Source organism: Theropithecus gelada, chromosome 3 (genome assembly GCF_003255815.1).
Source record: "Theropithecus gelada isolate Dixy chromosome 3, Tgel_1.0, whole genome shotgun sequence".
NCBI classification, from domain to species: Eukaryota; Metazoa; Chordata; class Mammalia; order Primates; family Cercopithecidae; genus Theropithecus; species Theropithecus gelada.
In genome coordinates this window covers 14,428,153-14,442,231 of record NC_037670.1, presented here as the reverse complement: position 1 = coordinate 14,442,231, position 14,079 = coordinate 14,428,153, and the positions used below count along the sequence as shown (strand labels likewise).

Below are 14,079 nucleotides of genomic sequence, written 5' to 3'. Positions count from 1 at the left end.
AATACAAAAATTAGCCAGGCGTGGTGACAGGCACCTGTATTCCCAGCTACTCGGGAGGCTGAGGCAGGAGAATCGCTTGAACCTGGGAGGTGGAGGGTGCAGTGAGCCGAGATCACACTACTGCACTCCAGCCTGGGCAACAGAGAGAGGCTCCACCTCAAAAATAAAAAAAGGAAAACACCTACTGATGAAACTTTTGGCACCATGAACCGCTTTAAATCAAGTCAAGCCCTCTTCTCAGAATGTTTTCAAAAGCATACTATAAAATAGCACTGGGCACACTGGCTCACACCTATAATCCCAGCACTTCAGGAGGCTGAGGTGAGAGGATCACTTGAGGCCAGGAGTTCCAGACCAGCCTGGGCAACATAGCAAATTCTGTTGAGTTTAAAAATTTGTTTTAATTAGCTAGGTGTGGTGGCTTATACCTGTAATCCCAGCACTTTGGGAGGCCAAGGCAGGAGGATCACTTGAGGCCAGGAGTTCAAGACCAGTCTGGGCAACAGAGCAAGACCCCCATCTCTACAAAAACTTTCTTAAAAATTTAGCCAGGTGTGGTGGTTCTCACCTGTAATTCCAGCACTTTGGGAGGCCAAGGCAGGAGGATCGCTTGAGACCAAGAGTTCAAGACCAGCCTGGGCAACATAGCAAACTCTGTTGAGTTTGTTCCTTAGAGTCTTGTCTTCCCTCCCCTAATTCCAGTCATTGTGAGGTTACAACACAAGTGTGAAGAAGTAGCTCTTTCTCCCTCCCTCACGCCATCCCTCTTTCCTTTGAACAATATTTAATGAACACCTACTATGTGCTGGGTAGTATTCTGGGTGTTAGAAGTAGAAATAGTGAACAAAATAGGCAAAATCCTTTCTGTCTTCAAGTTTATATACTGTGTAAGGTTCAGATTAAATAAACAAGTTAAGGCCAGCTGCAGTGGGTCATGCCTGTAATCCCAGCATTTTGGGAGGCCGAGGTAGGAGGATCCCTGGAGACCAAGGATTCCAGACTAGCCTCAGCAACATAGCAAGACCCCATCTCTACAACAACTTTTTGAAAATTAGCTGGGCATGGGGGTGTGCTCCTGTGGTCTCAGCTACTTGGGAGGCTGAGATGGGAGGATTGCTTGAGCCAGGGAGGCCGGGGCTGTGGTGAGCTATGATTGCACCACTGCACTCCAGCCTGGGGGACAGAGTAAGACTCTGTTTCTATTAAAAAAGAAAAAAATTACAAATAAATTTTAAAATAAATAAATAAATAGTATGTTAGGCAAAGCGTGGTGGCTCACGCCTGTAATCCCAGCACTTTAGGAGGCCGAGGAGGGCGGATCACTTGAGACCAGCCTGGCCAACATGGCGAAACCCTTTTTCTACTAAAAATACAAAAAAAAAAATAGCCAGGCCTGGTGGCGGGTGCCTGTAATTCCAGACGCTTGGGAGGCTGAGGCTGGAGAATGGCTTGACTCTGAGAGGCAGAAGTTGCAGTGAGCCATGATCGTGCCACTGCACTTCAGCCTGGGAGACAGAGCAAGAATCCGTCTCAAAAAAAAAAAAAAAAATAGTATGTTAGAAGGTGACATTCACCGTGGGTATAAGGACAGGAAGGAGAGGAGAGTGCTAAGGTGACTTCACAGATGAAGGTGATGTTTGAACAGCCCTGAAGGAGCAGAGAGGGAACCCCACACATGTCCAGGAAACGGCGGCCTGCCCAGCAAAGGGAACAACTCGGGAAAGACTCAGCCAGACAAGCAGCAGAGGCTGGGGGTGACAAGGTCACAGGCCAGGTTGGACAGGGACTTAGGGGGCCACTGGAAGGATTTGGGGTTTGCTCTGAGATGGGAGACGCTGAAGGGTTTGGGGCAGAGGAAGATGTGGTCGTGGAGCAGTTTTATAGACAGACTTCTGGCGCAGTGAGGGGTGAGCGGGACCCGCCAGGCATTGTGAGAGCCCTGCCAGGGACGGGGGTGGTGGCAGCAGGGGAGGAGGGAGCAGCGGTCAGATTCTGGATCTCAGTTGAAGGATTTCCCGTAGGATGGATATGAAATGTGAGAGACAGAGCTGCCGAAAATGACGTAGGGAAGTCTGTTTCCTGGGGCTGCTGAAACAGAGTACCACAAACCAGGTGGCTTAAAACAACAGAAACGGGACCGGGCGCCATGGTTCACGCCTGTCATCCCAGCACTTTGGGAAACCGAGGTGGGTGGATCACGTGAGGTCAGGAGTTCGAGACCAGCCTTGCCAACATGGTGAAACCCCATCTCTACTAAAAATACAAAAATTGGCCGGGCACGGTGGCTCAAGCCTGTAATCCCAGCACTTTGGGAGGCCGAGACAGGCGGATCACAAGGTCAGGAGATGAAGACCATCCTGGCTAACACGGTGAAACCCCGTCTCTACTAAAAAATACAAAAAACTAGCTGGGCGAGGTGGTGGGCGCCTGTAGTCCCAGCTACTCGGGAGGCTGAGGCAGGAGAATGGCGTAAACCTGGGAGGCGGAGCTTGCAGTGAGCTGAGATCCGGCCACTGCACTCCAGCCCGGGCGACAGAGCAAGACTCCGTCTCAAAAAAAAAAAAAAAAAAAATACAAAAATTAGCCGGGTGTGGTGGTGGGTGTCTGTAGTCCCAGCTACTCAGGAGATTCTCATGAGGCAAGAGAATCGCTTGAACCCGGGAGGCAGAAGTTGTAGTGAGCCAAGATCATGCCACTGCACTCCAGCCTGGGAGCAAGACTCTGTCTCAAAAAAAACAAACAAACAAAACAACAACAACAACAACCCCTCAGGGCTGGGCACAGTGGCTCACGCCTGTAATCTCAACAATTTGGGAGGCCGAGGCAGGAGGATCACTTGAGCTCAGGAGTTCGAGACCAGCCTGGCCAACATAGTGGGACCTCATCTCTACAAAAAATAAACAGAAAATTAGCCAGGGATGGTGGCATGCACCTATAGTCCCAGCTACTCAGGAGGCTGAGGTGGGAGAATCACTTGAGCCCAGGAGGTCGAGGCTGCAGTGAGCTATGATCATGCCACTGCACTCCAGCCTGGGTGACAGAGACAGACTCTGTCTAAATAAATAAATAAGACCAGGTGTGGTGGCTCATGCCTGTAATCCCAGCACTTTGGGAGGCCGAGGCGGGTGGATCATGCAGTCAGGAGATTAAGACCATCCTAGCCAAAGATGGTGAAACCCATCTCTACTAAACATACAAAAATTAGCCGGGCGTGGTGGCATGTGCCTGTAATCCCAGCTACCCGGGAGGCTGAGGCAGGAGAATCGCTTGAACCAGTGAGTCGGAGGTTGCAGTGAGCTAAGATCATGCCACTGCACTCCAGCCTGGCAACAGAGTGAGACTCCATCTCAAAAAAAAAAAAAAAAAAAAAGACTTAAAGAAATGCAGAATCCCAGGCCCCACTCCAGACCTCCAAAATGAAAATTCTTGTTTACCAAGATCTCTAGCAATTCTCACGAACCTCAAAGTTTAAGAAGCCGGCTAGAGACTAGGGGTTCTCACGCCTGATTTGCACCAGAATCCCAGAGGGTCTGTGAAAACAGGTGGCTGCCCCCCTCCCCAGGCACTGCTTCAGGTATCAGGTCGAGCCCAGGGGTCTGCATTTCCAGCACGTCCTCAGGTGTGGCCCACGTTCCCCCTCTGACTCTAGAATCCACCTGAGGTCTCAGACTGGGATGCATGTCCAAGTCACCCGGGGACAGCTCTCCCCACCTCCAGGGAGCTGAACTGGCTCCCTTCCGTTGTCTTCACCACAGAGGACAAGTGGGATGTCCTGCTACGTCACAGCACTGCCGTTGCTGTCTGCAAGGCAAAAATGTCCATGCACAAAAGAGAGACTCCGGCCACACCGTCTATGCTTGGCTATATTCAGAGCACACAAGCTTTATTTAGCAACAATGGCAGTATTTCATGAGAATGAGCTGCACAATAGCGTAAATGCCATTTCCTGCACACAGCCTGGGAGCAGATGGTTACAGAGACAGAGCCCAGACCCTACAGTCCTCCCCTGCCCTTCCCGACTGGCTCCGGCTACTTCTGGCCTCATTATTGTCTCTCTCAACCACAGCCCAGGTCGCCGGGCCAGAGGGGAGAGTGCAGTCTGGTTCCGCTGCTCAGGCTCTGTCATCCTGCTTCTTCCTTCTCAAGGCCACCTCGGGAGCAGCTGGCCGGCAAGAATGCCCCCCTCACACACAGGGAACCCAAGTCCCTACTGACTCAACCTCTTCTACCACTGCAAGCCCTTTTCCTTGATGAAAGCTTTACATATGGGTTTTGATAAAATAAGGTGATATTTATAAAGCCCTCTGCACTCACTAAGAGTTAGTACTGCCCCCCATCCAGCCCCCTGCCAGCAAGCAGGGACTAGGGTGGCCTTATAAAAGGTGTGGGAACTGCAGAGACAAAGCACAAAGGGAGGGCCCGGCCCAGGACCTGTCGGGGCTGCTTGGAGGTCAAATTTCCTTTCAGCTCTAGTGCAGGCTACATCTCAGCAACCGACTTAACCGGATACAGAGCCGATCATCTGAAATCTCCATGTGACACGTGTGTTTCTATTTCTGTGTGTGTGTACATGCACACTTGTCTCTGTGAGTGTGCCCATCTATGTGTACAACCTTTAGTTATGGATTTTTAATCCTTTGTGACCTCCTTTCTAGCTCTCTGGCACAGGCAGAGCTGTCTGGGGGAGGAAACTGAGAACCCCCAATGGACAGCAGATGTGCCAATGTGAGAGGAATGGGCAATGGGCAGCCAGGCCCACCTGGGAGTGAACATGGAACACCCCAAGCATCAAAGTCCTGCATGAAGCCTCTTCAAAGGTAGGGGGTCGAGGGGGTGGTAACCGAGTGGGGCTTACATCAGTGGCTGGACTGTACAGGTGGGTGAATGGTTGGGGGCAGGGGTTACCGAGAGGGAGAGGCTTGTGGCAGTGGCTGAACTGTACAGATGGATGGATGATCCAGGCCAACAGCCCCACGCACATGAACCCCTCCTGGTCAGTGGTGCACACCACCCTGCCAGAAACTCCAAGTCAGCAGTCAGTTAACACTGAAATGGGGTGGGGAGGGGGAGTGCTCACACAGTGTAAGTTTTGACAGACTTATAGAGGGGTGGGAGCAGCCCATGGTTCTCGCGAACAATTTCCAGGTACTCAGATGGAGTCTCCAGCAAGAAGGGCCCACAGCACATCTGGCAGCAGCACCTGACCCCGGAGGGTGGCTCCGGGTTCTTGTCAGACATGGGGGAAAAGTCAAAATCAGCCACCTATGATGAACAAAATCCCACGGGTCAATCACCCACCCACCAGGAGCCCCATCAGGTGGCCTTATGAGCTCAGCTGCCTGGCAGCAGAGTGCACAGAAACACCTTTCTGGTACCACACAGATGCAAGAGATGGACATAGGAGATAAATCAGATGGGACACAAACTTAGCAATTTTTCCTAGTTTACAGATGCCTCTTGGGCACATCACCCCAAGTCCCAGAGCCTCGCTGTAACATCAAGACCCCCTCAAGGCATCCTGGCCTGGCCCCCATACCCTCTCTAAAGATCCTCTCTAGGCAAGGCCCAGTAGTCCAGCCTCCACCCCACTGAGTACCCACCTCCACCATATCCTTTTGCTGAGTGGCATTCCGCAGGGTCATGTACATGATGAAGGCCAACATCACAGTGATAAGTGTAGCACATGGGAAAGCAAAGACAGCCGGCTGGATTCCTGGGAATGAAAGAGGTAACATTACAGGACTGGGTAGCTGGTGCTGCAGTGCTGGTTCTCAGGAAGCAAGCACAACAAACGAGGGAATGAATGGTCAAGTCCTACCAGTGAGGTTTTTTACCCTCGTGTACATGCATCCCAACTGGGTAACCCCAATAGGTAAATCCAGGACTTCACAAAAAATAAACTGGGGTCTGGGTGGGGGGCTTTCAGCATACATCCACAATTACTTGATAGTAGCTTCTAAGAGTGGCAGCTAAATTCCTCACCGCTTGAGTGAGGGCTGGACTCAGTGACCAGCTCCTAGTGTACAGCAGATGAAAGGAGTGACAGTGCATGGCTCCTGAGTCTAAGCCATAAAGGACACCACAGCTCCTTCTTTGCTCTCTTGGGTGACACCCTTTTGGGAAGGGCAGCCCTGTTGTGAGGTCACCCAATTGGCATTGTGTCTCTGCTTCGGCTTCCACCCTCTGGCAACTCCAGGCTCACCCACTAAACCTGTTGCAATGAAGTGGTATGATAGAAAGAGTCTAGTGTCTGAAGTTAAACAGTTGTGGGTTCAAATCCTAGCTCTGAACATGCTACCTCATGCTAATGTTGACCTGCAAGACTGCTAAGGAGATGCAACAAGAAGAGGGGTGTTGATGTGTGTGGCATGTGGTAGGTGATCAGGAAGTGTGGGTTCCCTCTCCCTTTTCCCTGACCCTCTGCCATGAGTGTCTGTTTCCCCAGGAAAAGTTGGCATTGATTACCTGTACTGCTGTCTTCTCTGCAGAATTCAGGGGGTTCCTGATTGGAACTTGGTCCCCAGAGGGTGCTGAGAGACGTAGGGCTCAAGTGACCTGACGATGCCCACAAAGTAAGCCAGGGCCCACTTGGACTGTAGCATTCTCTCAAGGGCCCAGAGTGGGACTGGGGAGACTGTAGAGGACAGTGACAGCTTCAGGTGCATCCATAGGACCAACCTTGAAGACAGGTGCAGCTGGCAGGGTTTGGCATGAGCTTGGGAGCACTGGGAAGAACTAACCCCTATCCCAGGACCAGAGTCTGAAAGCCTGGCTCAGGCTCAGGCTAACATCCAGTCTTGTTGCCTCCCTGTGCCTTAGTTTCCCCTTTTGTAGCATCAAAAGTAGGACTAGGTTGAGCATCTGAAAGATGGTGCCTTCAGGACCTGAGATCCTACTCTATGTAAGGACATACTTATCTGGGGCTCCCAGAGTCCTCCATAAAAATGAACTGTAGAACCCAATGCTGTCATCAGCAAAGCCTATGACCGTAAGCCAGGGACTGGGCCTGATGATGGTTTTGGAAGGGTATTTCAAGAAAGAAGGTTGGGCATCCTTTTCTTCCATTCATTCATTCATTCATTCATTCATTCATTCATGGAGACAGGGTCTCACTCTGTTGCTCAGGCTGGAGTGCCATGGTGCGATCTTGGCTCACTGCAGCCTCAACCTCCTGAACTCAAGTGATCCTACCACATCAGCTTCCCAAGTAGCACAGCAGAGACCTGCAGGCACACGCCATTCTCTCTCTCTCTCTCTCTCTCTCTCTGTATATATATATACACACACACACACACACACACGTATATATATGCACATATATATACACATATATATATGTTTTTTGAGACAAGAGCCTCTCTGTGGCCCAGGCTAGAGTGCAGCGGTACAATCTCAGCTCACTACAACCTCCACCTCCCAGGTTCAAGGGATTCTCATGCCTCCACCTCCTTCATAGCTGGGATTACAGACACACACCACCACACCCAGCTAATTTTTTGGTATTTTTTAGTAGAGATGGGGTTTCACCATGTTGGCCAGGCTGGTCTCGAACTCCTGACCTCAAATGATCCACCCACCTTGGCCTCTCAGAGTGCTGGGATTACAAGCACGAGCCACCGCACCTGTCCTATTTTTATAGTTTTTGTAGAGACAGAGTTTTACCATGTTGCCCAGGCTGGTCTCAGACCTCTGGGTTCAATCAATCCACCCACCTCAGTCTCCCAGAGTCCTGGGAGCCACCGTGCCTAGCCCAGGCATCCTTATTAATGATATGCAATGCCTTCTCCCTGGAAGACTCACTACCATACTGTGAGTTGAGTTACTGTTGGGGATGCTGGTTTTAGCGGTGGCAACCGCTGGGGCAGGCATGATGGTGATGAGGGAGGGAACATTGCAATCATGGTGGCTCATTTGGTGCAAAAGTGTTTGTGCTGGGGACATGTGTGGTCTTGGAAATATGTGGGAGAAGACATTGGCATGGTTGCTTTTGGTCCACGAAGCTGGCATTGGGGCAGGTGGTAGCATGGGCTTATAGATGTGGGTAGGGGCAGGGGCCATTGAGGTGACTTGGTGAGAATGCTGATAGAGTCGTTAGTGGTGGTGCTGGTGGTCCTGGAAAAGTTGTCAGGAGAGCATATGGTAATGGTGGTGTCTGAGTTGGTTACAGTTGTTAGTGGTGCTAGTGTTGATGGTGGTGCTGGTAGAATCGATGGGTGCTGTACTGGGGTTGGCAGAGTTGGTTGCTGGTGGGATTGGAGAGTTTGGTGGTGGTGGTATTGGCAGTTGGCCAACGCTGATGTTGGCCATCACTGGAGTCAGTAGGGTTAATGATGGTGCTGATGCTGGTGGGCTTCGTTGCTGAGGACTTTGGTAAGGTTGGTTGGTAGGAGCGTATTGGTGGTGGTGGCAGGGTGGACAGGCTTGTGCTGCCCATGTGGCACTGGAGCAGAAGGCGAGGTGTCACTTACTGGAGGGCCACACCTGGATCCTGTGGTACTGATGCGTCTTGCTGATGACATTCTCGGCCCGAATGCTGAAACAGTAGTCCCCAGGGTCCCTGAAGGTGTGGGTCAGGTTGTATGCTGTGCTGGCCACGGACACAGGGTGGCACTCCCCTTCCTCCAGCGGGAGGCACTCAGGCTTGAGACGCCAGCACACGGTCAGAGGAGGGCTGCAGGGAAATGCGGGCGGTTTTTAAAAAAAGGCTCAGTAAAGCGTGTCAGCACAGACCAAGTCCAAGACAGGCCAGGTGGCCAGGAACTTCAGTGTCCTTTCCAGGACAGGACATCAAGCTGTCCTGGACTCAGCTTCATGCATTCCAGACCAGGGGACACTATGGTGCAAAAGAGATGGTCCCGGACCCCCAAGGGAATTCCAAGTGAATAAGGCAGAGATACACACAGACTGCTCACTGGAGGCAGGATGAGGGGTCCAACTGCACACATGGTGTACCACAGAAGCCCAGGGGAATAATAGGCACGTCCCATTTTTTGGTTTTTGTTTTCTATGAGACAGGGACTCACTCTGTCACCCAGGCTGAAGTGCCGTGGCTCAATCATAGCTCGGTGCAGCCTCCAACTCCTGAGCTCAAGCGATCTTCCTGCCTCAGCCTCCCGAGTAGCTGGGGCTACAGGCACCAGCCACCATGCCCAACTAAATTTTTTATTTTATTTTATTAGTTCATTTATTTATTTAGAGATGGAGTATCGCTCTGTTGCCCAGTCTGGAGTGCAATGTCGCCATCTTGGCTCACTGCAACCTTCACCTCCTGGGTTCGAGCCTCAGCTTGCCAAGTAACTGGGACTACAGGCGCGCACAACCATGCCTGGCTAATTTTTGTATTTTTAGTAGGGACGGGGTTTCACCATGTTGGCCAGGCTGGTCTCAAACTCCTGACCTCGGGTGATCTGCCCGCCTCAGCCTCCCAAAGTGCTGGGATTACAGGCGTGAGCCATCGTGCCTGGCCAATTTTTTTATTTTTTTATAGAGATGGGACTATATTGCCCAGGGTGGTCTCCAACTCCTAGCCTCAAGTATTCTCCTGCCTCAGCCTCTCAAAGTGCTGAGATTACAGGTGTGAGCCACTGCAACCAGCATGAGAGGGTTGTTTTTTTTGTTTGTTTTGTTTTCGTTTTTGTGTTTTGTTTTGTTTTGTTTTTGACAGAGTCTCACTCTGTCACCCAGGCTGGAGTACAGTGGTACGATCTCGGTTCACTGCAACCTTTGCCTCCTGAGTTCAAGTGATTCTTGCACCTCAGCCTCCCAAGTAGCTGGGACTACAGGCATGCGCCACCACGTCTGGCTAATGTTTGTATTTTTTTGGTAGAGATGGGGTTTCACCATGTTGGCCAGGCTAATCTTGAACTCCTGACCTCAAGTGATCCACCCACCTCAGCCTCTGAAAGTGCTGGGATTGCAGACATGAGCTACCGTCCCTGACCATGAGAGCATTCTTAATGAGGTAGCCAGAGAAGGCTTCCTGGAGGAGCTGGCAGTTGAGCAGATCTGAAAGGATAAATGAACCTTTGATGCATGAGAAAGGATAACGACATTCCAAGTTATCCACATTCCACATGCATAGGCTCAGAAGCTGGAAAATGCAGGTCCATCCAAGGAATGTGAAATGAACATTCCAATTCCACACAACCCCAGGTCCGCAGGAAAAGCCACGCACTCATGCCACCTCAAAGGTCAGGGCTGCTAAACCCACGGGGCTTCCCATTCTCCCCATGCTGAGCTCCTGCCTCCAACGCCCCGTGAACACTACCTCCAACCCCTAAATTATTCATAGCTCATTTTCCTCTTCCCCTGGCCTCCATTGCTCACTCTCTGTCTGGCCTAGCATCCCTCTCATGTGTCTCCGTGTGGGGACAAGAGTCCTTCAAGGGCTGGCCAGGTACAGTTGCTCACGCCTGCTCCCAGTACTTCGGGAGGCCGAGGTGAGCGGATCACTTGAGGTCAGGAGTTTGAAAGCAACCTGGCCAACATGATGAAACCCTGTCTTTACAAAAAATACAAAAAATTAGCCCAGCCTGGTGGCATGCACCTGTAATCCCATCTACTCAGGAGGCAGAGGTTGCAGTGAGCTGAGATTGTGCCACTGCACTCCAGCCTGGGCAACAAAGCGAGACTCTGTCTGGAAAAAAAAAAAAAAGAGTCCTTTAAGGCCTGGGCCCTGACCACTGATGTCTGCTGCTCTATCCATCCCAGTGGCCCCAGGGAGGGGCACCCTCATGGACAGAATGCACTCGGCATCTGTGTCTCCTCACTTACTGAACAGCCTGGTGCTGTGCTTGCCAGGAGCCTGGGCCAGGCTGCCTTGAGTAGACTGGCTGATGAGAATCCCCTGGGATGATCTGCTTCTGTGTCATGTGGGGTGCCCCACCCTGCACACAGAACCCTTGGAAGCAGTGGCTCTGTCTTGTCTACTCTGGTCTAGAAGCTTCCAGAAAAGCACCTGGTCCAAAGCAGATGCTCAACCAACTTCTGCTGGCTGGTGCAAGCTCCCCCGTGCAGGCTGGAGGGCAGAACAGGTTTGGGGTTTTTTTTTTTTTTTTTGGACAGAGTCTCGCTCTGTTGCCCAGGCTGGCGTGCAATGGCAGGATCTCAGCTCACTGCAACCTCCATCTCCCAGGTTCAAGCAATTCCCCTGCCTCAGCCTCTCAAGTAGCTGGGATTACAGGCATGAGTCACAGCGCTCGGCCTCAGAAAAGGCTTTTGAAGTCAGGCATTCCAAGGGGCTTAGAAGAATAAGAAACATCTGGACATGTAATGGGAGAGAAGAGAACCCTGAAAGAACCACAGGACAAAGGCCTGGGGGCTGGAAAATAGGCCACGTTTTATACAGAGGGCTTTTCAACAGGAGGGTTCCCTCCCAACCTTTGTCTCCACGCCCACGGTGAATACAGCCCCAAAAGGCAGGTCCTCCCTCCCTGGGACCTCAAGAATTGAGCTGAGGGCTAGGTGTGGTGGCTCATGCCTGCAATCCCAGCACTTTGGGAGGCCAAGCTGGGAGGATCGCTTGAGCTCGGGAGACTGAGACCAGCCTGGGCAACTTAGGGAGACCCCAGCTCTACAAAAATTAAAAATTGGCCAGGCATGGTTGTGCCCACCTATAGTTTCAGCCACCCAGGAGGCTGAGGCAGGAGAATCATTTAAGCCTGAGAGGTCAAGGCTGCAGTGAGCTGTGACGGTGCCACTGCACTCCAACCTGAGTGACAGGGCGAAACTCTGTCTCTAAAAAATACAAATTAAAGGCCGGATGCAGTGGCTTATGCCTATAATCTCAGCACTTTAGGAGGCCAAGGCGGGTGGATTACTTGAGGTCAGGAGTTGGAGACCAGCCTGGGCAACATGGTGAAACCCCATCTCTACTAAAAATACAAAAATTAGCTGGGCATCATGGAGTGTGCCTGTAATCCCAGCTAGTCGGGAGGCTGAGGCAGGCAGGAGAATCGCTTGAACCAGGGAGGCAGAGGTTGCAGTGAGCCAAGATTGCGCCACTGCACTCCAGCCTGGCAAGAGAGTGGGAGACTCTGTCTCAAAAAAAAATTAAAAATAAAAATAAAATAAAGACTGGAGCTGAGCCCATGCTTTCCCCATGGCCCAGCCTCAGGAGAGAGTGGCACTGCCCTTCCACGAGGTCCCAGACGTGGGGACCGTCACAGAGTGAAACACACTTGGGGTCACCATGAAACTGGATGTGCAGAGCCCATGGGGCGCCCACAGTGCACTCTGGAGTTCACTTACCTGCCCAGGAAGTTCAAGGTCACGGTCATCTTTTGGAAGGTCTGAATTAGGGTAGGCCCCAAGACTTGGATGCCTCGAAGGGTTTCTGTAAGGCCGAGAGAACCCCATTAGACCTGGTGGCTAAGGATTGCTGTCAAGGCTCCCAGGGCGCAGGGTGGTGTGACCGCCACCCTGTCCTCCCCTCTGCCCTCTCCTAAGAGCAGGTCACAGGTCTGTGCGGGGTTCCTCTGGGTCCTGCCCTTCCCTGTCAGCAGCAGGTGCTGGAGCAGGCTCAGAGGGAGGAATTTGGAAAAGGCAGGCAAACACACGACTGTCCCACCCAATGCCAAGTCATCGTCCGTGTCATACAGGGCAGCACCATCCCATCAGCAAGAACCAAGACATCTTCTGCAGCTGCCCAAGGGCCCCATCTTGCCAAAGCCAGGGAGAGATGGAGACCGTCCCACCCTGGGGTGAGCCTCGGTGGGAGGCCAATGGGGCCAGGGAACAGGGAATGGCATGGACTGGCCAGTTCACAGTAGACAGCTGATCACCGGCTCAGGCTCTGGGTGCTCAGGCTCAGGCTCAGGCAGCCCTGGGCACGAGGGCCGCTCAGCCACTGCACAGCCACATGATCCCATCCACGGCCTGCAGCACCCTGTCTGAAACAGGGGTAATGATAGACACTCCTCAGAGGTCTGTGGGGCTCCAGGAGACAGGATGTGGGTCCAGCCCGGAGCCACTGTGATCTGTGCATATGCTGACCCCACTCTGGAACGCCCAGACCGCATCAGCCTGCCTGGACACCCACCCTGCAGCTTCAGCGAGGCGGAGAAGTCCCCGGTCTTCTGCATCACACGCTTCGTGGCATCCGGCTTCACCTCTTCCCACTCTGCCACCACTTTGAGCTTCACGGTGAAGGTCCCGATGATGGAATAGTTATAATAGACCACGGAGTCTTCAGTCACCATCTGGGTCCTGTTAGGAGACAGGGAGGAGAGAGGAGGAAGACAGCAGATGGTTACTTCTCCTTCCTGTAACTCAGAAGTGATTCATGGGATTGCCAGAGTCAGGGGAGGCTGTGCAGTGATACTCCCAGCTACCAGTGAGCACACCCGTCATCACAGGGCTCCAGGTCAGCTGACCCATTTCCCAGACGAGGAAACCGAGGCCAGAGAGGGCCTAAAATTCAGGAGAATTACAAATTTCTCACATTAGCCAAAGTTCAAGGGCTCAACAGCCCCATGTGGTAAAGACAGAAGAATTGTTTGTCAAAAATTTTTTGTTTTTGTTGTTTTTGGTTTTTGAGACAGGGTCTCACTCTGTCACCCAGTTGTACAATCATGGCTCACTGCAGCCTTGAATTCCTGGGCTTGAGCAATCTGCCCATGTCAGCCTCCCAAGTAGCAGGGATCACAGGCGCATACCACTGTGCCCGGCTAATATATGATTTTTTGTAGAGACAAGGTCTCACTATGTTGCCCAGGCTGGTCTTGAACTCCTGTGTTCAAGTGATCCTCTGACCTCAACCTCTCGAAGTGCTGGGATTACAGGCATGAGCCACTGTGCTAAGCCGAGGGTTCTGCTGGACAAAGCTGCCATCCAGATTTTTCAAGTAAATGATCTTTTCTGCAAATTGTCTGCTTTCCAATATTTATACTGTACTTTCTCTCTCTCTCTCTTTTTTTTTTTTCCTTTTTAGAGATAAGGTTCTGCTCTGTTGCCCTGGCTGGAGTGCTATGGTGCAATCAGATCACTGCAGTCTCTGAACTCCTAGGCTCAAGCAGTCCTCCCACCTCAGCCACCCGAGTAGCTGGGACTACAGGCACGTGCCACCATCCCTGGCTAATT

General features: G+C 51.9%; 1 protein-coding gene across 1 annotated transcript in view; it reads right to left on the bottom strand.

Annotated features, from left to right (window-relative positions):
• Positions 1-14,079, bottom strand: part of TMEM130 (transmembrane protein 130) — a 37,757-nt gene that overhangs the window by 10,992 nt on the left and 12,686 nt on the right. The window contains exons 5-9 of the mRNA XM_025380448.1: positions 13,040-13,206; positions 12,250-12,334; positions 8,469-8,671; positions 5,601-5,713; positions 4,212-5,262 (exon numbers count right to left, since the gene is read on the bottom strand). Of these exons, the coding sequence (XP_025236233.1) occupies positions 5,074-5,262; positions 5,601-5,713; positions 8,469-8,671; positions 12,250-12,334; positions 13,040-13,206 (757 nt within the window). The 3' untranslated portion in view covers positions 4,212-5,073. The remainder of the gene's footprint in view (positions 1-4,211; positions 5,263-5,600; positions 5,714-8,468; positions 8,672-12,249; positions 12,335-13,039; positions 13,207-14,079) is intronic.